The following is a 24,493-nucleotide window of genomic DNA, read 5'->3' as shown; positions in this document are numbered from 1 at the left end:
ATACATCCTCCACAAACCAATTTGCACTTGCTCACAGACTTTATGTGAACTGGCGGTTTTTACGAGGAATCGAAGCTCAGTTTCTGGCGCTGCAGAAGGGATTTAATGAAGTAATCCCACAACATCTGCTGAAGACATTTGATGAGAAGGAGCTGGAGGTCAGTGCAGCAGTGTTGTGTTGTGTGTCAGGTGTAATGAGGCTCTCAGAGCTGTGACATGTGGGGCAGTCCCGGCTGTCCTGGTGTGCTCTGAGCTGGGATGAGGGGCAGGGCAAGGCCTGAGCAGCTCAGGGGTGCCTGCCGTGAGAGCTGTGGCAGTGTTCCTGGAGGTGACAGCTGACAGCAACTGCACAAGTGGCTCCCCTGTAGCTCAAACCCCTCTGAGCCTTCTGAGGACCTGCAGTGACCTCGGGCTGTGTCACTGCTCTGGCAGAGTCCTGGTGCAGAGTTCTCCCAGGGCAGTTTCCTCATGTGAAATTCAATGCTGCCAGGAGAACAGGCTGTCAGCCCTTAGTGCACTGCCCTGAACGGTGTCAGGCACCTGGGCTTTGCAGAGCTCAGTTCTGCCAGACTCCATTGGTCCTGTAAATCCAGCAGAAGGAAAGGTGCTGTCACAAATAAGTGTGCTACAGAGTGTCAGGATCAGCGTCCAAAAAATATTCTCTGAAGGAAATCCACAGATCCCAAGCTTGCTTTAAACTGAAATGGAATTGCAGTCTGTGGAGTTGAGGGGGTTGCCATGTAAAATGGCCACAGGTGAATTATTCACATGTGCTTGTGATCCCTGGGCTGGAACGTGGTGATTGCTCCTCCTTTATCCTGAATATCCTCACTCCCTGCAGTGAGGCAGCCATGCTGCTAACCCTGAACCATTTTGCAGCTGTAGAATAAGAAAGGGGAAGGTCCACTCTTCTTAGTCATAAAAATGTCTTCAGAATTACGATCACATCCTCCCTGGACTGAACCTGATCCATTGTGGATCTCCCTTCAGGAGCACTGAAGGCTCAGTGTCAGCTCTGTCCTTTGTGTGGTATCACAGGAACAAGATTCCTTTGGGGCTCCAGAGCTGGACCAGCCAAACTGCACCCTGGGCCATGCTCCTGAAAGAAATACTGAGGTCAAATGTGAATTATACAGGGGTGCAGTCTGTGCTTCTGTTTAACTGACAGGTCAAGGCCCTCTTGTCTAAGCTTGAAATGGTTGTTTGGGTTCTTTTTAATTTGATTGGAGACCATTTGAGAAATGGTTTGTGTACAGAGGTAAAATTAAAAAAAAAAACAAAGAAAGATATATTTCTGCATTGTTTAAGATGAGGGAGAAGTTATAATTTGCCTTTGGTATAAAATCTATCCATTTTCCACTATAATTTCTTCATAATTTGGCTCCAAACCCACTTTTATACCAGTGATGAAATAATATAAAAAATCCATTTTTAATTTACAGCTCATCATTTGTGGACTGGGAAAAATCGATGTTAACGACTGGAAGGCAAATACCAGGTTAAAACACTGTACCCCCGACAGCAACATCGTCAAGTGGTTCTGGAAGGCTGTGGAGCTCTTCGACGAGGAGAGGAGGGCGCGGCTGCTGCAGTTCGTGACCGGCTCCTCGCGGGTGCCTCTGCAGGGCTTCAAGGCGCTCCAAGGTAACGCCCGGGCTGCGCTGGAGCGCGGGCATCAGCTGGAGGTGGGGCTGCAGCTGCCCTGCGACTTCTAAAGAGCCGTTCCAATGGCTGAGTGCAATCACCAGCAGCTTCTCTGTGTGTCTGGTGCTTTCTTAGGCAGGTGCAAATGGCTCTTTTATTTCATTTCTTCACTTCCTTCTCCGGCAGGAGGTTGGGATCAGCTCAGATCTTAGAGGGGTTCCAGAAGCCAGGGTTTTAATTCCTAACTTTTACAAGCCCTCATCAGTTGTACAGCTCTTTTAGACTGAAATGCAGTAACACAACTCAAGCCCAGACTCTTCTTTAACAGCAGAGTCCCCATGAGAAACAGTGACCCTCTGAATTCTACTTTTAATGGCTGCTCAGACCAGGATTCCAGTTTTGCTCAGGTTGGGACATTTGTAGCTGCTTCTGTCCTTTGTGGCATCTTCAGTGCAGATCAAGTCTAAACAATGGCTGTGCTGCAGTCTTTTTTCTTTAGCAGAGACATTAAAGGGATTTCTAGTAGTCAGATTAATTTAATAAAATTATAAGGAATTGACATTGTGATACTGTGGGATTTCAGTGGAATTAGCCACTGTTCAAGACCTGTTATAAAACAGGGACAGGTACAGCTGTGTAAGTTTTGTTCTATAGGAGGGCTGAGAGAAGATAAATTAAAAACTGTTGGAATTTTTCAGTACACTGTGCAAAAAAGCTGATTTGTTCTTCCTGGTCAGTGCTTTTTTCCTTGCCTTTCCTTTAAATAACTGCAGGGCTGTCTGGGTGGGCAGGGAGGGGTCTGTCTCACAACCACTGGGACTTTGCAGTTTTTCCCTGCCTGTTTATGATTTCATCTGCCTTGCTGCAGAGCCTCTCTTTGTATTTTAGTTGCTGTCTTGTTGCAGTGCACCAAAGGCATTTCATGTTATTCCACCCAGTAACAGAGATGTGCTCTGGGTTTTCAGGTGCTGCAGGCCCACGACTCTTCACAATACACCAGATTGATGCCAGCACTAATAATTTGCCTAAAGCTCATACCTGGTAAGGCTTTCTCAGTTCTCTCTTGTGGTCTGTAGCTTAAAGACCAATCTGCTGTCAGAGTATTTGGAGCAGTTTTACTTCTTTTGTCTTTTATGACATAATCAAAGCTGTCCCTTAGGGAGCAGCAGAGGTGTGAAATCTGGAGATGGCTTTTGTTTAATGGAGCTGGGTGGCCTCCCTTCCTTCATGAAGCCTTGCTGGCAGCATCTGCAGCTCAGTGAGGTGGGGCAGAGCTGAAACCTCTGTGCTTGTGCTTCCCCCCAGCTTCAACAGGATCGACATTCCTGCCTACGAGAGCTACGAGAAGCTCTACGAGAAGCTGCTCACGGCCATCGAGGAGACCTGTGGCTTTGCTGTGGAATGACCCTGCCAGCCTCTCCCACACTCTATTTATACTCCTGTCAGCCAGAAAGCCCTTCCTTCCCTCAGCCAAGACTCAAGAAATGCTTGAAATACAGGAAACTTTCCCTTTTCTACACTAGGACATTGGGAGGGAAAGGACAACTTTTGGATTTTTTTTTTTAAATTTTTAAATTTTTTTATTTCAAGAAAATAGGTTCTGTGGTTCCTGCCATAGGATCATTCAGCTGCTATTAAAAACTAATATCTTGAACATACAGAATGCTGACTTTTCCTACATTTCAACAGTTAAGCAGTATTCTATACTTAAAGACTACTACTATTTTTGTAAGAGGTAATCTATTATATTTGCCTACCTGATTTCTATTCTCAGATACCAAGACACAACTTCAGCAGTCGGTACAAGTCACGTTTCAGCCTGTTTTAAATGTATGATACTGAACAGCATCTATACCTGCTATTTTTGAAAAAAAAAATATTTTGGATTATTCTAACTTTGCATAAAATTGGCTGAAAGAATCATTAATCTTTTTAATGAAAGCCACTTACATGTTAACTGCATTTTCTTATAGTAAACCATTATATTCTGCAATGTAAATTCCAGGTAAATGTTGCCACAGGGGCTTTTTTTATATTTTTCAAGCAGGAATTCCGAATATGACGTTTTGGGGTCCTATTTATATCACTTGTCAGATTCCTCCAGCAGAATTTCTAGTGAGTGACACAGACTATTTGGTACAGTCCTTGTGTTTACATGTGGAATAACTTTTTCTTAATGAACAGTAGATGTTTTGATTTTTTTTTTTTTTAAACAGCATTTTTCTAACAAGTCTGTCAAGAGTACTTTTTGTTGCTTTTGACCTTAAATTAAAACACTGCATTTTTCAGCTGTTGAAGCACTGATGGGCTTTGCCAGCAGAAGCCTGTCAGCAGTTTGTTCCAGAATCCATCCTGTCCAGTCAACCAAAGTTTGTTTGAATGCAGCCAAATCATATTCTGTATTTGTTGATGCTAAAGATTTATCAGGTAAAACATGTTGTAATCTCTGTCCAGCTGCTCATGACACGTGGGTTTAAGTTACAGCTAAGGAAAAATGGTGTATTGACTGAAATATGTGTAATGTGCTTTGGAAATGAGGTTGTTGTAAGAGCACATAATTTATTGATTGTAGGGATGGAAGTAAGTATATATATGATTTATAGCATGGGTTGATCTCTTCAAAGGGGAATAAAATGCACTACCAGTAGAGGGAACTGAACTTTGATGTTAGTTTGGAAATTCTCAGTTGAGATCTGTCTGATCTGCTCTTGGTGTGTGGATAAATCAGGCTGCTTCAGAGACAGTGCCCTTCTCCTCTCAGCCATGAGAATATTTGGAATAAGTAGCAGTTTTTTTTCCAATCAGTGTTGTGTTTTTGTAACTTAGGTTACAATTAATCATCAAATCTGCACTATTTTTTCACTGCCAATGAGAAGAAAGTCAAAGGTATTGAAAATGCTGAAGGGATGGGATGTAACCAGCTGTTCCATGTTTGCAGTGTAAGTCACAGTGAACCAGCTATTTACTGTCTGTTCTGTGGAGCTTAAACTAAATTTTGCTCTGCCAAGTCTGACTGCCACAGTGAGTAAATACTACTGGATGTTGTGTGTTAGAATAGTGGGCAAGGGACTACTTTTATAGAATTGTGGTGAGAATCTGGTGAGCCAAAGCCACATGTTGGTTTGATTATTTCTGTTGTACAGCTGTTGCTGGCAGGTTTGTTCCAAGGGACTTTGCTTCCCTTTCTGGGCTGGCTGCAGGATGAGGCTACTTAGGGATGGAAACAGAAAGCCAAGAGACTTGCTGGGACAGCCAGGTTTGAAACACAGCAGAGCCTTTTCTTTTCATTTCTCCTTTCCCTTTCTTTTCTCCTTCTCCCTTTCCCTTTCTTCTTTTTCTTTTTCTTTCCAGTGGACTCCTGCACTCCTGTTGAAGGGCTGCTACTTCTGCATCCCTGCTGGGCTCCCCAGGCAGCTGTGGCAGCAGGAACTCTGCCCCTGTGCAGCTCTGGGGAGCCCAGCAGGGTCCTGCCCTGAGTTGGTCACTCCAAGTGCTGCCATGGTGGGGCCATTCCAGCCCTGCCCGACTCTGCTCAGCCCCTGCCAGCTCTGAGGGCTCAGTGACTGCTGCAGGGCTCTTACAGACACTTCCTTGGGCTGTTCACAGGACACACCCCAGTGTCATGGAACTGACAGAAGGGATTTTTAAGGGCTTGGGGTTTTTTTGTTTTAGCCCCTGTGTTTGCCCAGCCTGTGGCCACAGCCTCCCTGGGCATGGAACGTGGCAAATATGAAATTTGGCTGGTGGATTTATTGAATGCATAGTTATGGTCACCTTGCTGTCACAAAAGCACCTTTGGGGAGGGAGGAGATGAGCTCTGCAGAACAGAGCCCTGAGATCAGCTGATAATTACATTCATTTTCACAGCAGCCTTAGCAGTACATCTGCTTTTCTACTAAACATTTTTGTATGGCATTGAGAATTTTTCTAAACTGCTACAGATATTGTAAATTTAATATATTATAGGCAAAACTAGACAAATCTGCATTGAACTTTCCATAGCTGACAGATGAGGATGAATATACCAAGTATTTTGAGTGCCTTTCTACCTTCATAAAGACTGAGAGCTTTAACTAAAGCCCCTCATCACCCAGTCAGATGTTTGTTTATCTGAAAGTGGTAAAGGGTTGATTCCTTTCCAAAATTTTGTTTCAAGAACATGTCAGCTACTTTCCCCTCAAAAAGGTGCTAAGCCTAATATTGCATTTTAACCTTGGACTTTCACCCCATGATTAATGTGAATATTTATTTCAATGTGTCCCTCTTACTGGGTTTTACTTTATCCAGTCTTTAGTTGTTTTAGAGAGATGTCACATCATGGTTTTATGCTGTTGCTTTACATTATGAATGTTTAATTATGAACAGTGACTTTTGTAGATTTCAAATATACAGTTCACAGTTGAGTTTCAGAGGATTTAATTTCTCGGTGTAAAGAGTTTTGTAATGGTGCTTTGTACAGTATGTATTCTAATTTTTTTTTTTTTTTTTGCACATAGGTTCAGTTTCCCTAAACTGATTTATTTGTACCAAATTTTTGTGTTGTACTAAAGTCCAGAGCACACAAGCTGTTTTGAAATTCCTGTTCCACAACACTACATGTGTACTGAACTCCTGGTGTGTTTAAAAGGCTGCATGGATGGAAGTTCAAGCTCTGCTCCTCTGTCACAGCACCATCCTCCAGCTGGATGTAGCATCTTTTTAAACAGCACCACACAGTTAACAGGTGCCATTTGTTGTACTTTACACTATGTAGTAGGTTCCTGGCTCTGCACATCCTCAGTTCTTTGTCTGTAGTTGTAATTAGTTTATACAAGTGTAATTACTCCTCCACAAACTGACAGTTCTTAGTTTATCATTTCCATTGTATTTATTACAGAGTGTTTTAGCATTGGTATCATTGTATTTTCACCCAGCTGTTACATGAGCTTTAACAAAAAAAAAAATCTGTATAAAATGGTTTTTAAGTACTTAATGTATGTACCCATGCAGAAGTTGAGCAATAAATTGTATGCTGTTTGCACTGTCACAGCATCAATGGTTTTAAAAGTTTTAAGTTTTTCTTAATTAAATCTTTAAATGTAACAATGTCATTTTTAAGTAACTCGACTTTGTTTCAGGAGAAAATACTTGGAACTTGGTGACTTCCTATGTGGTGTTACCTGCAGCGAGGAGGGTGCTGAATGTTCTGCTCAAACACAGCAGCTCTGACTTTGCCTCTCAGGCACTGCCATGGCTTGGCAAGGGCTGTACCTCAGCACTGGTGAACAGGTGAACAGACTCCTCTCAAAACTGAGCAAAGCTACACCATCTTCCTGGAGGGAAATAAAGGCAAATTTGGTGAAGATTTGCTAAAATTGATCAACTTAGGTGATAAATATTGTCCCTTAAAGGCTTCAATTTAGCCGGGCTTACAGCCACTCCTGAAGAGGTTTGGATAGGTCAGGGTTCTGTGTTTCTGGTTTTGTGGAGAGGTTTTGGTGGGTTTTAGGTCTGCATTTCTGCAGTGAGGTGTCTCATGCTGTAACAGCTGGCTGGTTTGTTTAATCTGTAAAAGAAGCTCCTTCAGACGTGTGGGGCTTTTTTTCCTGTTTAACTCTTTTTTCAGTGAGTGAGTGTGAATGCTCTGTGTGTTGTCAGTTCCATCAAGACACCCCCTCATGGCAACCTTTAACTATTGTATGTACAGTGCAGTTAAATCCAGCATTCCTGTATCACTCCTCACACTGCAATTTTAAGCAAGAACTATTCTACTACCAAGATAAACTAATTAGGCTTGCACTTTTGTCAGGCAGAGGAGGCTGTATCAGTAATGGACTTCATTAATATCAGCTTGATTTTATGCAATTGCTCTCAGTTCAAGTCCTCATCCCTCTGTGCTGGCAGCTCCCCAGTGTCTGGCTGGTGAAACCTGGATTTCCTGCTGGGCACTGCACTGTTTATAGCTCTGCAAGATGCTACAGGAGCTGCAGTGCCTGCTGGCAGATCCTGCTCTCCTGGAAGCAGAACTTACAGCCTGAAATAAGGTCAAAGCTGACTGGTGAAATATTTAATCATTCTTTAGTTCTGGTTCTGTCAGTGTGAAGATGGAGTAATGAGGCTGCACCTGTGAGTGTGGGCTGTGGAAGATCAGGAATGCTGTCCATAGCTCCTTCCCAGGGTTCACCTCTTGCAGAAGCTGATCATGTACAGCTTTAGAAGAATTTGCATTGTTTTCTGTTTCAAATTCCTTTTCCCAGTGCATTTGTGGCATACAAAGAGTATTTTATATGCCTTTGTATTTTATCAAGGCAGCAACACCAACCCTGTGAACACAACTGAAGCAGGAGTGGAAGAAGTCTCCCCTTGCTTGATGTATTTAAATTCCCAGTTACTTATGTCAGGTTTATTGCAGGCATTCTCTAACTTGGCCTTTCACAGGAAACCTGAACCTCTGATGTTCTTTCAAAGATCTTCTTGTGCTTTGTGACCTTTCCAATCCATGATTTCTGGCTAATGGTGTCAGACTGGCTTAGCAGCAACAGCCCCAGCACAGGTGCAGAGGAGCCTCAGCATCCAAGTGTTGCACCAGGAAAACTTCACTAAAGCACTCTGACTTCATCCCAGCTTCCTCTGGGTAGAGCCCAACATCACCCCAGCCTTGCTAGGAAGGTAAAGAGTAGTTCAGAAATTTTATTGGTGATCATAAAAGTGCTGTGGACATTCCAGATCCCAGCAGCTACACTCCTGACAGGTCAAAATGACAGAACAGATATTCTAAAGAAAAAACCAGCCTCACACCATCTTCCCATTGTAGCAGCTCTCAAAGACTCTGATCATCTTAGCCAGGGAGGACTGCAGTGCCATTTACCCAAGTCAAAAGAAGTGGCTTTGGCTGTACTGGAAGGAAGCCATCTGAAGTCTGGCTCTCAGCCTGTCTGCCTCTAGTTCTTGAAAAAAGGTGTCATCATCATTGTGCATGATTGCTGCTTGCAGTTGCTGTATTTCCTTTTCCATCTTTGATCTCACTTCGCTTTTTGATTTTTGTAGCATCTGAAGAGAAAATACTGACATTAGCCACAGCATCTAGAAAGAAAAGGCAATTGGAAAAAATGAAGAGTACTTACTTGTGCTTGTGCTTTCTCTCTGGTTTGGATTTCTTGGAATTCTTGAGATATAGCTTCTGCTAGCATGGAAAACTAAACACAACACATGTGTGAGTTGAACTAATTAAAGAAAGACTTCTAAGTGGAAAATATGATCTGCCTGATGAAGCAGATGAAGCTTTACCTGATCTTTGTAGTAGTTCTCCAGGGACTCCAGCTCAATCTGGTGCTCTCTCCGTTGCTCATCGCGCTTCTCTCGAGCATAAACTCTCAGGTCCCTCAGTCTTTGCTTCTGAATTTCTAAGCCTTCTTCAAATAAGTTTTTAAATATCTGCCAGCAATTAGAAAAAGCAAACCTGAAACTTTCCCAGGAACCTGTAAGTATACATTTACATTTCTCAGCTGCTTTAGCTCCTGATGGAATGATGTTTACATGAGGATAGGCCATAGCCCATGAAAAAGCACAATTATGTACCTAGAAATGGTGGTGCAGATACAGCTGAGCTAGATTTGTATTACTCATTTAGCTGAAATTTTGATAGATAAAATAATTTTTCATGTCAGTTTAGTCAGATGACCCAACTGTGCAAGCCAGGGCCTTTGAACATGCACTGTGATTTACAACCCACCCTGTACTCTGCAGTCTGACTTCAGGACCTTCATCCAGGTTTCCAGCAGCAGGAAATCCAGCCTGGACTCAGGCTTTCCATTCCTCCACAAGAACACTTACCAGCTGTAGCTCACAGCTTCAGGGAAACAGTTCTCAAATCCTTACCAGTGGATTATGCAGTAAACTTCTAATCTTTTATTTTGAGAGGTGACAACTGTGTATCTGTTCTTGCAGAGTTGTAATAACTCTCTTTGCTTTCCCTCACTCTGATGTCCAGCCCTAATTAGATCATATCTGTCACAAAGTCCACTTTGTTTTACAAACACAACTGAATAACAAGGCTGCCTGTTTGATCAGTTCCCTTAACTGAAGATTTAGATTGTTTTCTTTGGATGATTACTGTAGGAACAACTTCTTAATCCTACTGTTTCTGAAAACTCATTTCCCCAATTTCTCATGTTACCAGGCCCTGTTACTTCACCCTTTCTCTCCTCTTAGCCCCATAAATCATCCTTTTGTGTTTCACAGTGGTTTGCCCTGCACTGGATCCTCATTTCCAGAGCAGGAACCATTTCATCTGTGGCCTTGACTGATCAGCCACTTCATCCTGGCGCTGTGCTCTGGTGAAGCATTGAACTACCCGACCTCAACCTCAGCCCTGGGCTCCTGACAGGACAGAATCGCCGCCCTGCAGGGCAGGGCCCTGGTGCTCAGTGCTCACCCTCTCCTCGCGTGTCCTGGCCCGCAGCAGCTTGGCCCGGAGCTGCAGCCGATAATCCTCGTAGTATTTCCTGGCCCGCGCCACCTGCTGCCGCCGCTCGGTCACCTTGTTCTGAGCCCACTTCTGCCGCTGGATGCGCTGCTTGATTTCTTGCTAAAGGGAGAGCAGCAGCTGTCAGACCACCAAACTGCCCACGGATACCCCTGCAGGCAAAGCTTTGTTAATCAGTGCTAATTAGGGTCCTTTACTAAGGACCTGCTCCCCAGCCCGGCTTTGCAGTTAAGGTGGAAAGCGTTAGCACCGAGTAGTGAAGTCCTGTCACTGTCCTGGGAGCTGCAACACAACCTCCTTGCACATTTTTAGAATTTGCACTTTTCTCCTCCTTGCACTTCTTTAGAATGTGTTTTACCTCTTAGAGCAACACTGCAGTGTAATAATAATAATAATATTCCATTCCCATGACCCCAGGAGCTGCACAACAAACAGATTATGTGGCATTTGGAGACCACAGCTACTCAAAAAGTTTAAAGTTGTCATAAGACAAAAAGCCACTTTTATGATGTGGGAATATGCATTTTAGATAGCTCCAAGTGTAATCTCTGCATTATGTAACAAATAGTGTTCAAAGAACCTACCAGTCTCTTGCTGTGATCTTGATCTCTCTTAATAATTGCAGCAAGCAGCTCGTGTTTCTTCAAGGCTTGTTCAACCTGGAGGTTTAAAAAAAGCTCATTACTTGCCTCATGCTGCAGGACAAGCTGTTCTGTGTAGCAGGTTTAAATACTGCCCCTCTGCTACGTTCTGGGGTTTGGGTTGAGAGTTACCTTGTATAAGTTAATCAACTTTTGCATCTCATAACTCACTTTTAAACTAAAAGACCATTCAGAACTAGCAGTGGAAACTACAAAATGCTTTTAAAACAGCAACAGCAGCCCTAGGCAGTACTCAAGAAACCAGTATCAAAGAAGGACCATAAGACTCAAGTGGCTGATGAAAAGTTGAAGCTATTGATGTAAATCTGTACATGCCTATTTAACCAAGCTCCCAGAACATCCTCCCACACTGTGCTGGGGGTGTGCAGGTGCCCTGTCAGGGTATCTCTGCTGACATTCAGCAGGTAAGAATGAGAGCACTCACTTCATTCTGGAGTTTGGGTCTAGGTCTGGCAGAGGGTGCCTTGAGGTGCTCAGTTTGTGCAAGCTGCTGATGCCACATTTTATTCAGAGTACGGGAGGAAATGTGCAGGTGGGGAAACTCCTCCAGGAGCTGCAGGAGGAGGTCATTGTCTCTTATTGTCACTGTAAGATAAAGAAAGAGGTAAGCAATAAATTCCTGGCGAACACATTTAGTTGTAAATTCATCCAGACAGTGTCAGCATAAGTCAAGAAATATTTTACACTGAACACTGTATAAAATCACCGTGCTGCTGTTACCATGTCAAGCTAAGCCCAGCAGGACCTCTCATCCTGCCAGTACAGCAGCAGAGAAAGCAATCCCAGTCTTTTGTTGTTTCTTTGAAGAATTGATTTTATAGCTCAGATGTCATTTCCCTACCCCCATCACATCCAGCTAAAACAGGTATCCCTTTCTTTCTTCATGTGGTTGTGACCATCACTAATCAGTGATTGCTTTCTCTCTCTCTCTGGATGCAGCAACTTAAAATAAAGCCAGTACAGCCATGGCAATGACAGATCCAGGTCAAGTAAACAGGTGCAAAACAAACTGGTTTGCAACCAGCTCATTCCCATCCATTACATCTTTGATCTTTCTGGCAGGAAAAGATGATGGGGAGATGAAACAAAAGGGTATTTACCAAGTATATGGCCTTCAAAAACTGGAATAAAAATAAGGCAGTGTAGCTGAGCAACATTCAGATATGTAGGAGATTATCTGGTGATCTTATCCATAGGCATGCACAGTGCTGGTTACCAAAACTGGGCCTAGGATTTGCAGCTTGGCTTTCTTGGAGCATCACTTGCTCAGCAGAACCAGTGGCAGCATTAACACCACAGAGGCAGGGTCCTGACAGAAACTGCTCAGTGACCTGTACATGGCTCTGCTCTAGCCACAGGCCCAATTTTAAATCTGATACATGCTCAGAAAAATAACAAAAGGAGAGTTCAGACTGTAGTGGAATAAGCACAGGAGTAGCAGCAATGGAAAAAAGCCCTGAAAATAATCCAAGGGATTTTAAGGAAGTAGTAAATGGGTCACAATTTGATTGTGCACTGATGGTTTACATTTATGTCAAGCATTATCTTCCCTAACAAAAATCCAGACATACAGAGGTCAGAAGAAGGGAAAATGCTACAGCTGACTGGTATATGTTGGACTGGTGCCTTTATTCTTGGAGTTCAACACATGCTTTCAGAAGATGCCAGTTTTCCACCAAGTATAGTTTTGCAGTTCTTACTTGGAGCTGCTTGCTTTGGCTTCATGATCCCTCGTTTTGGAATCCACTGGCTGTGTTTGGGATACTGAGGTGTGGTTTTTCTAGAATAAACTTTCACTCGCTGAGACACTTTTGGAGGTTCTTGAAAGACATTTTCTTTGTACTCTTGTTCCTTAGGAGCAGATGTAAAACAGATGGAGAACAGGTATGAGAAGGGAAACACTGACAGAACACAGTTTGGCCATCAGAACTTAAATGTCTTTCAGACTTTAGAATGAGAACTTGGACATCTTGCATTGGATTCTCCAGAAGGCCAGAATTTACAAAATGCAGGTCAGGGTTCAAATAAAGGTTAAATCTCATCATTGCATAACCTCAGCTCTTCTGCAGCACTTAACATTAGGAAGCGATTCAGTTGTACAGTGTTCTAACTATGACACTGGAAGTCAAGGAGGTTTTGTTCCCTAAAGTGTCTGGACAGACCATCTAGACAAATTTAAAAAGAAAAAAATCAACCAAACAAAACACAACCAGCAATCCCAGCAGTGCATCACCTACCATTTCCTTGGCAGCTTCTCTGAGCTTGGAAATTCTTTGCTTCTCCCTCGCTTCAAAAATTCTTAGCTCATTTTCATAAGCTTTAGTGACCAGCTAGAAAACAAAAATAAAAGGACTTGTCAGAGGAAATAATCACTCCATCCAACCACCTTGTTAACTTGGTTGCTGCATGGGTCAAAGTAGCTTCTTCCACTTTAAATTCTCTTTTACAAAATTTGGGGTTTAAGTCTCTTCCTCAGCAGGCTACAGATAAAACAGCATATGATTACTAGAGGAGACCAGATGCTCCCATTACACAAAAGTGTTCTGGTTTTGTGGTTCTACTATAACTGTTGGCAAGAACTACCATGAGGTCCAATCCAAAAATTACCTTTGCTTTTCTTGTTCTTTCATCCCTTTCCTCCTGCAGGTGGCTGTGGATTGTCTTTATCTGGCCTGTTCCTCTGCCCCTCTGTTTGGGTTCCTGGTGCTGAGACAAGGGTGAGGCTGGAGAGAGGGACCTTGGCCTGCCTGGGTACCTTGGACGTGGTGTGTCTGTAGGGAAAGAGCATTCACTGAGTACCAAATCTGAGATAAAAACCCCAGTGAAGTGTATTGTGAGGCCCTCATTTCAGAACCACATCCTCTGAGCTGTATTCTGTCTCTCCCTCCACCTGCTATACATTTTTTTACTGCAGCTGTGTTTCACTTGTATTTTTCTTCGTGAAGTTTTGCCATGGTTTTTTAAGTGTTAAACAGAAATGTGGTTGCAATTCTGTTACTGTAGGTCAGGTTTGGATCAAAGAAATGAACTAGCAAGAGAAATAGAAAAAAAAAATTGAAATGAATGAGCAATACAGAACTTAGTAACTAACTGTAATTCAGTGTAGCAGGTTTCTTTTCTATTTGTTTCCATCCCAATACTGGCATAAGGATTGTCACCTCTCCCAGCTGTCCTTCGGCCACGGTCCATGGCACTGTCACTGTGCTGGGACAGGCTGTCCTCATCTGGCAGCTCCCCTTCTCTGGTGTGCTCACCCAAAGCTCTCTTCAACATCTAAGGGATAGAGGTTTTTTTGTGGGGTCAGGTTCAATAGACAGTTCTAAAGCTGAATGAACTAAAGCCAGGTGTGAGTTGCAGATTTCCTTTTAATGCACTGATATTCTTAATTCTCTCCACTGGCATTACTAAAGCTGCATTGCTCAGCTCAACAAAGAAGAGACTGCACTTACTAAATCTAGTTCATTCAGCCTGTGAGACAGATTTTCTGATGCTTCACGAAACTCTTGCTGCTTAGGCACCTTCTCCTTTGTGGTTCTGTGGGAAAGTGAATCTTCAACTGAACCTGGGGTGGAATTTTCATATTTGCTAAAGCAGAAAACAGACAGATTTCATTTCTGTTCTAAAAACTTGACAATGAGCATTATCTCACACAATTCCAGCTCACTTTTTGCCTAAGCATGTTTTTATAGGATTAAGTAAAGCAGAATGTGGAAATGCCTATAACATATTTAACAAAATGAGTATATGTGAGGAGAAACAGGAAATCTTTCTGTGAGAATTATTCTTTCACTGTCACACAGCCAAGGAAAGAGAGATCTTATTTAAAAAGGGAGGAGGGGGGCTGGCTGGCCAAGTTCCAGGGTGGTTCAGTACCAAAAATCTGAACTTACCTTGTTGCTCTAGGCCAGTGCTGAGATTCAGGTCTTGGGGTTTGTGTAACTTGTTCAGCACACAGTGAGAGCTTTTCCTCAGAAGAGGTGGATATAGAAGACTCAGATACCAGAGGCACCTAGGAAAATGAGTACATGAAGGTTTTACAGATCCTGTGAGTAGAGATGCTGTAATAGAACCATCCCAAACCCTGTGAGTAAAGATATATAAAAATAGCTCTATTTCCAGGCTCCTGACTGCAGATAGTGTGCATTAGAGAATGAATGTCTAAAGAAATGGACCAGGAAAATATGGCAGATCAGCTCACAGCTAAACCATGGAACCAGAACAGGGTTAGGTTAAGGTAATGAGTATCTCCACATCCCACCTCACCAGCCTGGGACTGATGCCAGGCAGTGGAAATAAGCTGAATTTCCCCTAGTACAGACTGAGCTGCAGTTCACAGCAAGCCAAAAGAGAACACTCCTGTTCCTGTGCCATTTAGCTGCACTGGTTTAGTTCTGCCTGGTAACTTCTCCATTCAAACTGGAGGAACTTGGGCTTGGCATGGACATCCTGGGAAATGCACCAATGGAAAATGAGTTTCAGAGACAATGTAGAAGTAAAAGCTGTTTAAACTATTGGAACAAGTAAAGTCTGTGAGTACCTCTTGTGGTTGCAGAAGGCAAAATTGTGTTTCCAGAGAAAGAAACTTCCTTTACAGACACATTTCTATGGGCACAGATTGCTAAGTGCTGATCAGTTTGTGGGTTTTGCATTATTCAGTTTTTGAAAAGCAAAGGACAATGCAAGAAAATAGAAGGAGATAATATAATAAGCAGTTAATGGATCTTTAAAAATGAGTAAATCTAAGTTTTATTTGCCAAAACCCCCAAAATTCTTACTAATTTAGAATGCTGATACACTTCAGAGGAAGGACATGACTGTACTCTGTGCTTTGTACATTTTTGATTAAAAAGCAAGATAACCAGTAACTGGTTGGTTGTGATAAATAAATTGTGTGGGTGCTGGCTCTGTACATTTTGGAGCAAACAACACCAGGAAGAACGAAGAACTGCCATGACTCACAGACTGCACAGTCTAATCACAGTCTAACAACACTGCATCACTGATTGTATACTGGGGAAAGAAAGTCAAAAGCAGGTCTGCAATAAGCCCAGAAGTGCCACAAGATAACAGACAAATTAGGCAGAAATCAAAAAATACTGATTGAAATTCCAAAAATTAAGATGTAACATGTACCTTTGTCCCTTTGTCCTTGGCATCACCTCCCAGCACTTCTCCCACTGCAGAAGCAGATGACAGGCAAGTGTGAGTTAATGGCACTGTGCCTGTTAATGTGGGCAACAAGGCAAAAAAAGATGTGAGCCAGGGCCTGTGGATCCAAACTATTCAGAGAACAGAATGACAAAGCAACTGTGGCTACCCAGTTGTGACATTCATTTTGGTAATTTCTCCAGTCTTCAATGTTCAGTGTCATGGGAATGCTATGGAAACTAAAAAAGGTAAGCAGTGTTTCCAAGGCAACAGAGAAAATGAGTACTGAAAAAAATAGCTTCTAAACCTTTTTTACAACAGCAGTTAATGGCTTTTTCTTAGAACTGAAACTGGCTTGTTTGGTCCATGTTTCTCTGCTCAGAATAAGCTCAGCCATGGGACTTATCTGCTGGAAGAGGTTTCTGTGGTACAGACCCATCTTAACAGGATTAACTAAGAAAGGAGTTGAACTGGGGACATGGATTACTTTTTTCCAGTAGAGGGAACAGATTAAAAGTAACCTATTTTTGTTTCTCTGTAAAGCAGAGATAGAAATATGAACTTGTGGCTGAATTTAAAAAAATGCACTAGTAGATTCAAAACAATATTTTTTGTGGTGCGAGGAAAAATAAATGCAACATTATAACATTTAAGAGTTACCCTAGAGGATGTAAAATTTTCTCTCACCAGGGATTTTTCTGGATAGAGGAAGACCATCAGAAACATCAGGAAATTTTTGGGTAAGTGACTTTTCAATCTGAAATAAAAAGCAAGATGTGTTCTATAAATTCACAGGAGAGTGCTGACAGGAAGCTCATAATACATTAGGTCTATCTGCAAATGGAAATCAATGCTGATTTTATAGATAGATAAAAATCACTATAATTATTTTGTTTACTATACTGCAAACTCTGGCATTGACTGTGGAGATGTGTATGTATATATGTATAAAATAAACACATCCCTCAAACTAAATTCCTCTCTGGACACTTAGTGAAGAATGAATCTACAATCCAAAATTCCTGGAACTGAAATAAACTCTGACACATTCAAAAGTGTTCTTCAGGGACCAGCTACTCCCATTCTGCAAGTAAACGAGGAGGTGAAACAGCATTGGTTACTAAAAGAAAATGAAATAATCAAAGGGAAGGTTTTTCCTTACAGTAGGAATGTTCAGTGCTTCTGTGCAAGGCAGAGCTGCTGGCAGTCTGTGTGAGCTGTGGGGATCTCTCCACGCTGGGTCTGAGGGCTGGAACGGGGGCAGCAGAGGAATTGCCTGCTGGATGGGCTCCCCCAGTTTGGTAGCACTGACACCCAAACTCCCTTGGTGAGGCTCATGAACAGCCTCCATCCCTCCTGAAGAGGCAAACACAAAGGATTTGCAGTATTATCTGGGAAAGCAGAGCACGTTTTGTGCATTGTGTATAGCAAAGGGAAGTGTCTCAATAGCAAAGGTGAGCTGCCACCTTTGTTGGATTGCATAGGACAGTGCTGTAACATTTTTCAGCCTTGAGAACATGATTTTGGATGTGAAGATCTTCCACAAGGACTTTTTAGTGTTTTGAACCACAAAAGAAAAGAATACAAACCACAATACAAATTAAAACCAGCCTAGATGAAGCCAAATCCTAGCCAAGCAGAAATACCCCAGATAATGGAAGTTTGTCCACTATGAGAGACTAAAATATTGCTTTTCTGAAAAGAATTTATTTTAAAACGTGACTAAAGTGTTTCCATTCACAACTAAAGCTCTCCTCCACACTACCCTAGTTCTCTACACCCCTAAATCAAAATCAGGTGGATGAGCTGTCAGAAGAATCAATACTCACCATCTTCCCTTTCATTTCCAGTCCCCCTTTCACTTTCTGAGAACTGTCTGGGCAATGCTGCAAGAGCCTCTGTGCTTTCAGATTCTTCTACCTCCGTGTCCTTGTCTGCTAGACAGAGCACAGGCATCTGAAATTCTACAAGTGGTTGCTTAAAAAAATTGAATTAAGATCTATAAAGTGTCTTGCTATGAACTGTTGAGATGGACATTTTATTGTCTGCTCATTGCTTGGTGTCAGCAATCCATACTAAGCTCAAAATAGGTCTGTTAAATTCTTATTTGTAACTCCAATCAATGAAATGTCCATAATTCACAATACTTCTTTATGCCTCTACTTGAGGAGATGAATCATCAATAAGAACAGGAAGAACTGGAATATTCTTATAAAAATATGAAATAAGAGTGAGCTCCATTTAAGTCATCTGCACACTACTCCTTTTAGAGCCATCCTTTAAGTTTTGAAGGGGCACACACTCCTAAGAAGTTTTCTTTAAGAATGAACTTAATAATTTTTTTACAGTCTTAAATAATACATGTTACACTGCAACAAATGAAACAAAGTCTTCAGAATTCTCCTATTCTACTGAACAAGAAAAAAAAAAAAGCCTTTGTAGAACTGAATTAGAACTCAAACAATAAACCATAATCCAAATAAGCTAGTGCAGGAGCCATGAAAAATAATGCCTGGAATATTTACTTCCAGAAATTTTAACTTCAGCAAGATGTATTGCTTATTGTGGGTTGTCTAGGGTTTTTTTAACAAGAATTTAAAACAGTGTGTATCTGAAAAAAGTAACTTTTTAAAAGGAAACAAAAAAAAGCCTAGGAGTCTAACTAGAGAAGAGAGTCTAACTAGAGAAGAGAGTCTAACTAGAGAAGAGTCTTAAATTTTTTTCTCACCCAAACTCACCTTCCCCTCTCTTGGAAAATGAATAAGCAGTATCTCCAAGTTTAATTAATTCACTGGTAGATCCTGAGCCATCTGTATCACAAGTTCGAATGAAATATTCTGACGGGGACCTGGGGGGAACATAAAGCCATGAAATATTTCCTCTCTCAGCCTCTGCCCATTCAGCCCACGAGATGGAGCTGCCGAGGAGCCGTGCAGGAACGGCCCTGCTGCCATGCAGCAAACCAGAGCAGAAACCAACAGAAACTGAGCTTAAAACCAGCTTCAAACCAGAGCAGGAGCCACAACATAAACTGAGCTTAAAACCAGCTTCAAACCAGAGCAGGAGCCACAACCACAACCTGAACTCAGCTGAACAAATCAATCTTTAAAACTGATCAAAGTTTTCAAGTTGTTTCATTCCACATAAAAAGTAAACTTAAGGGAAACAAAATCAGCAACTCTTCAAGGGCAAAAGAAGTCCCAGATGTAATTTTAGCCCAACCAGAGGAGTCACCTCACTTTCCTTTTGGCATATGCAATCAGTAGGTGTCTATACTATAAAAAACCTACTAATTTCTCTACACAGATACACAGTCAATCACTATGTTTAAGCAAGCATTCAGAACTGTTCTTACCTTTCAACTGATGAGAGCAGTGTTTGTTCTGTAAGTTGATCAGCAGTGCTTGCCAGCTGCTCTTGAGGTGCAATTTGAATTTCATCACTGGACAGCACATTTATCTCAGCTGTTCATAACCAAGAGGTAATTATTTCCAGGAAAAGTACTTCTACCTAGAAACTAACAGGTACTACTTCCAATATCATCACAACAGTTTTTGTGTAATATCAACACTGTAGTGTTTAATCCAAAATGATGACATGTAATGTTCCCCATGGAGGGGGGAAGGTAGGGAGGTGGGGCAACTTTGATGGTAAATTTTGCCATATATCCCCTTGTTCCAGTTATTAATAAACCTTTCTTCTTCCTCAAAGGAATTAAACTGTGCACTTACAGCTAGAAAATTTGAGCCACAAACCCGCAGTGGGTAACAAACCTGGCAGTGTGAGGGAAGGGAAGAGCAGCAGAGGCAGTGAACATCCCCACTGTCCTCTTTGCTCTGCCCACTCTGGAGCAGCTCAGGAGGAACTCAGGCACCAAATGCTCTCTCTCCCCTATCACAGGGTGCACCAGCCAGTGGTGACAGCTTTAACCAGCTCTGAGACAGACCAGCACTGCCTGCAGTGAGATGCCTCTGCAGGGCTGAGCAGCTTCTCTTCCCATTTTCCTCAAAATAAGCCCTGCTATGGATCTATCCCAGGAGCCTCTCCCAGGAAAGGCTGCTGTCCCCCTTGTCTCCAAGTAAGTAAAAGGGATATTTGCTCATTCTTCCAATTAAAGCCAACATCTCCCTCCTTGACTCCTAATCCTGAATCATCTACTTATAGGTTGAAAAGCAACTAACAAAGGATGAATTGTCTAGAGTAGGTTTCTGCCTAGAATGAAGCAGAAAGATTATGTAAATTTGGGGGAAAATTATCTATTTTATTATTGTTTATGAAAATGAGGAATGCAAATATTCAGCTTCACCCCTGAAATTTTCATCCCCTGAGGTCAGTTTTGTCTTTCTCTTCTCTCCATTGTCAAGGTTATAAGTAACCAAAAAACCCAAATAAATCTTTGCTACATTGGAAACACTTTGGGTTGACATCTCACCTCCAGTCTGAGAAGATGTTTCACTGACTTCTCTAAGATACTCCAACAAACCATCAAATATTTCAAGGAGGTTTTTGATAGATTCCCTGTCTCCTTTCACAATGTTCTCACCTTAAGAGAAGGTAATGACACATATTAATAATTAGTACTTCACAGAAGAAAAATTCTCAAAAGTAAGGCATTTCCTGTAGAAGAGTGCTTGGAAATTCTTGTAAAGGTGTCAGCTCAGAAGACACCTGGTCACTTATTGATGACTATGTAGGTAAGCTTAAAGTATATTTTAAGTGTTCTAAATTTGCATCTTTTCAGTTCTAATAAGTTTATTGATGCAGTAACTGCTGACACACTCACAAAATAAATATTCTGGGATATTTTCAGGGACAATTGGTATTTAATATTTTTCTTGTACATAAAACTATAGCATGAAGCAGTCTGTGGAGTGGCAGCAGGATTGCAAACACCAGCCACTGTGTACAGGCACCAAGTCAGATCCTTCTTATCAAGCAGTTTTCATTCTTTGCAGTGTGAGACCATACACAGGAATACTCAGGGAAAGCCATTATCTGTGTGCAGATAACACAACACAGTTCAACCTTTATTCACCAACTTTTAAAAATATATTAACAAGTTTGAAACTCCAGGGTCATGTCATAAAAGCCAGTGTCCAAGCCTGAGCCATAGCAGATTTCAGGTAACACTTTGGCAGCCAGATGAAGCATGGCTGGATGTTACCTTTAACATTTCTTACTCTTATTTATTCTCTGCTTGCTGTTTCCATGTATAGCCTGATGTCCAAGGCAATGGCTCAGTGTTCTGGTGACATCCATACCATAGAAGAGATTCCATGCAAGTATGAGAGCAAGCTGTGTAACACCTGGTTCTTGAAGTGTTTAAATTAAACCACACAAATATTCAACTGCATTTGTCTCATTAAACCAAGTACTTACCTGTGATGTGAGACAAGCTGACCTGCAAATAATCCAATGCCAGGGAATCTATTACTGCTTGTACATTATGTGCATCATCCTCTTGGCTTCTGGGAGTAGCAATGAAATCTATTTAAAATAAAGAATAGACTTTAGACTATTTAAATGGATAGCTTGTTGCAAGTACCTTAACAATGAAACTGCTTTAATTTCTGCTAACAAGCTAGTATTTTTTCAGTACCTTGTGTGCTTGATGAAAAGCCCAAGTATCATATATGGTCCTACAAAAGCTTTTATAAATACTGAGCACAAACTTGTAACACCCCTTGGAAGATGTGAGGGTTTTATCAGGATTAAATTCAAGAACAGATTACTAAAGCATTTCTCCTCCTCCACTCCCAGCACACACACCTAGTTCAGATCATCAAACTGGAATTGCAGTTTGTGTTATGGCTTCTTCTTTCCCCTAATTGCACTGCAATGTACTCTGCTTAATTGAGAACATTATTTTTAGTTCTGGGCTTACATTTAACAAGACTTCTACCTTCAATAGGTGCCAGTTACCTCAGTGCTCTTAAAACCTTCTGCAATCAGTAGTCTGACACTTCCTACACATAACAGTTTATAAACAAAGCAAATGTGTAATTGTGTAGCCTTTGCTTAGTGGTTGTCACTGGAGTCCAGTGGAGTTGGGTTAAAGCAGGGTTAAATCACAGCTCAGCTTTAGCAGATTCTAAGTACCAAGCATTTTATGAGAGCAGACTTCAGTGCTAACACTGCTGTAAGATAAAATGAGCCAGTTCACACCCTTCAAAAGTATTATGCCCACAGACACCTTCCAAGGCCTAATTTACAGTAGTTCTGTTGTGGCTATCCTCATAGCTGCCATTCATAGCAGTCCAAAGTTAAAATAAAATTGGCCAATACCACTTAAATCTTCTTAAAAAATTACCATCTTCTATTTTTGTCCTTGGAAGGATACAAATACTTTAAATCCCTACATCTGTAGGAAGTTCTACAAGTTTCAATTTTATTTAATGACAAAATACACAGAGACAAATATAAAAAACAGATTTAGCAGTTATCATTCCTACCTGGTACTTTTTCTCCTAAGATTGACTCATAAAGATGAACAAACAGGTCAGCACCACATTCTGAGAGATGCTTTATGTGCTGGTTTATGTGTAAGGTCCTACAAAGATCATTGGCAACATCAACCCAATCTGTTCAGAAGAAAAACATTAATGTCAGAACTGAAAGATACAGAAATAAAGAAGTGGTTATTTACAGTGAAAGGTAACGCCTGTAAGTGTCTTTGACTCCACCAGAGGTGGTGAAACACAGCAGGCTGAGCCCATCCATCCAAAATATAAAATATTGTTTAAGTGCAATCATAGCCCAACTGGACTTGGGAGGTGAAAAGCACCAAAGTACCACAGGCTGGGCAGGTTAATTTTTTTTCCATGTAATGAAAAACAAATTTGCTTCTGGTCTCATAGCCAGGAACTCCAAAACTTTAAGACCTTAACAAGTCAAGCTTTGATACGCCATTTATCAATGACCACAAATGACAGGTTCTTTTTTGGAAAACATGAGCTTCTCTGACAAACCCAGGTTCTCTGATAGTCTCAGGCCATGTCATCACTGCCAATGTAAATACTCCTCATGAAAAGTAAATTCTACTGTAATTAATTATTTAAGGATTAGAAGAATACAGAAGTGGTCCCACCAAGTGCTTGGTTGAGCACAGTGAGATCATTAACATTGTGATTTTCCCCAAACTTTGAGACCTCAGATCCATGTGTTTTGAAGGACACTTATTTTAACAAGCATTAAGAACTTCAATTTACTGGAGAAGGCAAAAGTCACCTTTGGAAGGAAAAAGTATAGAATTACTCCAACAGAAATTAATTTGTAGAGTTTTCAGCCTTCTGCACACGAGTGTTGCTTTTCAATCTCTCAACTCCCCCATCATGTTCCAAATATCGCTTTATTTTAAGTTTCAGATGCACGAAAGGTTAAAGCAGCATCTCCTACATTTCAGGCCGATGTCTTGGAACACCTGAATTGCTGTTTATTTGTAGCTTTATTAAGTTAAAAGTGTCACCAGGAAAGGAACAAAGACAAAAGAGGGGAAGGGAGAAGTTACCGCAAAGAGCTTAAAAAGCCGTAACGCAAAAAAAAGACAGCTTTATAAATGAATAAACATGAGCTGAGTGGATGAGCTTTATAAATTAATAAATAATGAGCTGAATAAAATTGTGCCAGCGATGCGAGCAGCGGGGGGGTGATGAGGAGGGAGAAGGAAGCTCTCCGGCTCGCTCCCCCGGCTCTGGGGGCGCCGGGCCGGCCGCTGCTCCGGGAGCGGCCCCAGCGCAGACCCCGCAGGGCCGGGAGCGGGACCCGCCTCAGCACAGACCCCTCAGGGCAGGGCCGGGCCCCGCCTCAGCACAGACCCCTCAAGGCAGGGCCGGGCCCCGCCTCAGCACAGACCCCTCAGGGCAGGGCCGGGCCGGGCCCCGCCAGCCGCGCTCGGAGCCGCCCGGGCCCGGCCCTACCTGAGCCCTCAGCGCTGCCCATGGCGGTACCAACGCCCGGGCCGGGCCCGCCCCCGCCATTTAAACCGCGGCCTGCGCGCCCATTGGGCAGGCGCTGCAGGAAGGGGCGGGGCCGCGCCCGCCGGGGTGTCCGGTGCTGTCGGTCATGGCCGGTGCTGTGGGTCATGGACGGTGTTACAGGGGTGGGGCGGGGCGGGGCCGGGCCGGGCCGGGCCGGTCCTCTCTGTAACGGGATTGGGAACAGGCCTGCGTTTGGACTGGGAGCAGAGAAAGAGCCCGTGCCACAAAACCGAGCCGCAGCGCCGGTCACGTGCTATTTATTCCCCGCCGCTCCCCGGTCACGTGACGGGCGGCCCCGGTGCGGCCCCGCCGTTCCCCGCCCGGGCGCTCCGGTTCCGCCCGGCCGGTGCCGCCACCGGCGCAGGGCTCCGCGGGCCGAGGCTCCCGGGCAGCACAGGCCGGCCCCGGGGCGCTCCGGCCGCCGAGCGCAGCTGGTGGCGCAAAATGGCGGCGGGGGGGAGGGGGGGGTGTTTGTCCGTGAGGCTCCGCCTTCGTCACCTGAACGGGAGGCGGGGCTGGCGCTGCCTCGGTAACACGGGTGGGGACCGCGCTGGCCTGGGGGAAAGTTCTAGCACTTGACCTTGCAGGCTGACCCGGGA

The 24,493-nt window shown here is 42.8% G+C and overlaps 2 protein-coding genes and 1 long non-coding RNA gene across 8 annotated transcripts in view; 2 read left to right on the top strand and 1 right to left on the bottom strand.

Moving 5' to 3' along the window:
* The window catches only part of SMURF2 (SMAD specific E3 ubiquitin protein ligase 2), a 61,250-nt gene extending 54,500 nt beyond the window's left edge, over positions 1 to 6,750 (top strand). The window contains 4 exon segments of the mRNA XM_036394400.2: positions 38 to 158; positions 1,443 to 1,644; positions 2,610 to 2,685; positions 2,950 to 6,750. Coding sequence (XP_036250293.1) covers positions 38 to 158; positions 1,443 to 1,644; positions 2,610 to 2,685; positions 2,950 to 3,049 — 499 coding nt within the window. The 3' untranslated portion in view covers positions 3,050 to 6,750.
* CEP95 (centrosomal protein 95) lies at positions 6,044 to 24,088 on the bottom strand. 5 transcript variants are annotated; one of them, XM_054516843.1, is made up of 23 exons: positions 23,835 to 24,087; positions 22,371 to 22,499; positions 21,298 to 21,405; positions 20,351 to 20,461; positions 19,274 to 19,382; positions 18,657 to 18,766; positions 17,748 to 17,855; positions 17,081 to 17,274; positions 16,606 to 16,675; positions 15,904 to 15,992; positions 14,661 to 14,779; positions 14,220 to 14,355; positions 13,929 to 14,043; positions 13,378 to 13,541; positions 13,008 to 13,100; positions 12,471 to 12,621; positions 11,195 to 11,355; positions 10,693 to 10,767; positions 10,058 to 10,210; positions 8,911 to 9,057; positions 8,748 to 8,819; positions 8,492 to 8,673; positions 6,044 to 6,956 (listed from the first exon to the last, which is right to left on the bottom strand). In XM_054516843.1, the coding sequence occupies exons 1-22, from the start codon at positions 23,998 to 24,000 to the stop codon at positions 8,497 to 8,499; spliced, it is 2,757 nt and encodes a 918-aa protein (XP_054372818.1). In that variant the 5' UTR covers positions 24,001 to 24,087; the 3' UTR covers positions 6,044 to 6,956; positions 8,492 to 8,496. The 5 variants fall into 5 exon arrangements, with proteins under 5 accessions (XP_054372818.1, XP_036250291.2, XP_054372819.1 ...); XM_036394398.2 differs by lacking the exon at positions 6,044 to 6,956 and having other exon boundaries at positions 8,294 to 8,673; positions 14,220 to 14,304; positions 23,835 to 24,088; XM_054516844.1 differs by lacking the exon at positions 6,044 to 6,956 and having other exon boundaries at positions 8,294 to 8,673; positions 15,904 to 15,947; positions 23,835 to 24,086.
* Positions 16,225 to 21,441, top strand: LOC118693667 (uncharacterized). 2 transcript variants are annotated; one of them, XR_008508711.1, is made up of 3 exons: positions 16,225 to 16,658; positions 19,819 to 20,472; positions 21,135 to 21,441. It is a non-coding gene; the product is annotated as an uncharacterized LOC118693667 (long non-coding RNA). The 2 variants fall into 2 exon arrangements; XR_008508709.1 differs by having other exon boundaries at positions 19,819 to 21,441.
* Positions 24,089 to 24,493: the final 405 nt, after the last annotated feature.

This window comes from Molothrus ater, chromosome 19, assembly GCF_012460135.2.
Source record: "Molothrus ater isolate BHLD 08-10-18 breed brown headed cowbird chromosome 19, BPBGC_Mater_1.1, whole genome shotgun sequence".
NCBI classification, from domain to species: domain Eukaryota; kingdom Metazoa; phylum Chordata; class Aves; order Passeriformes; family Icteridae; genus Molothrus; species Molothrus ater.
The sequence above is the reverse complement of the archived record's forward strand: the minus strand, read 5'-3'. Positions and strand labels throughout refer to the sequence as shown.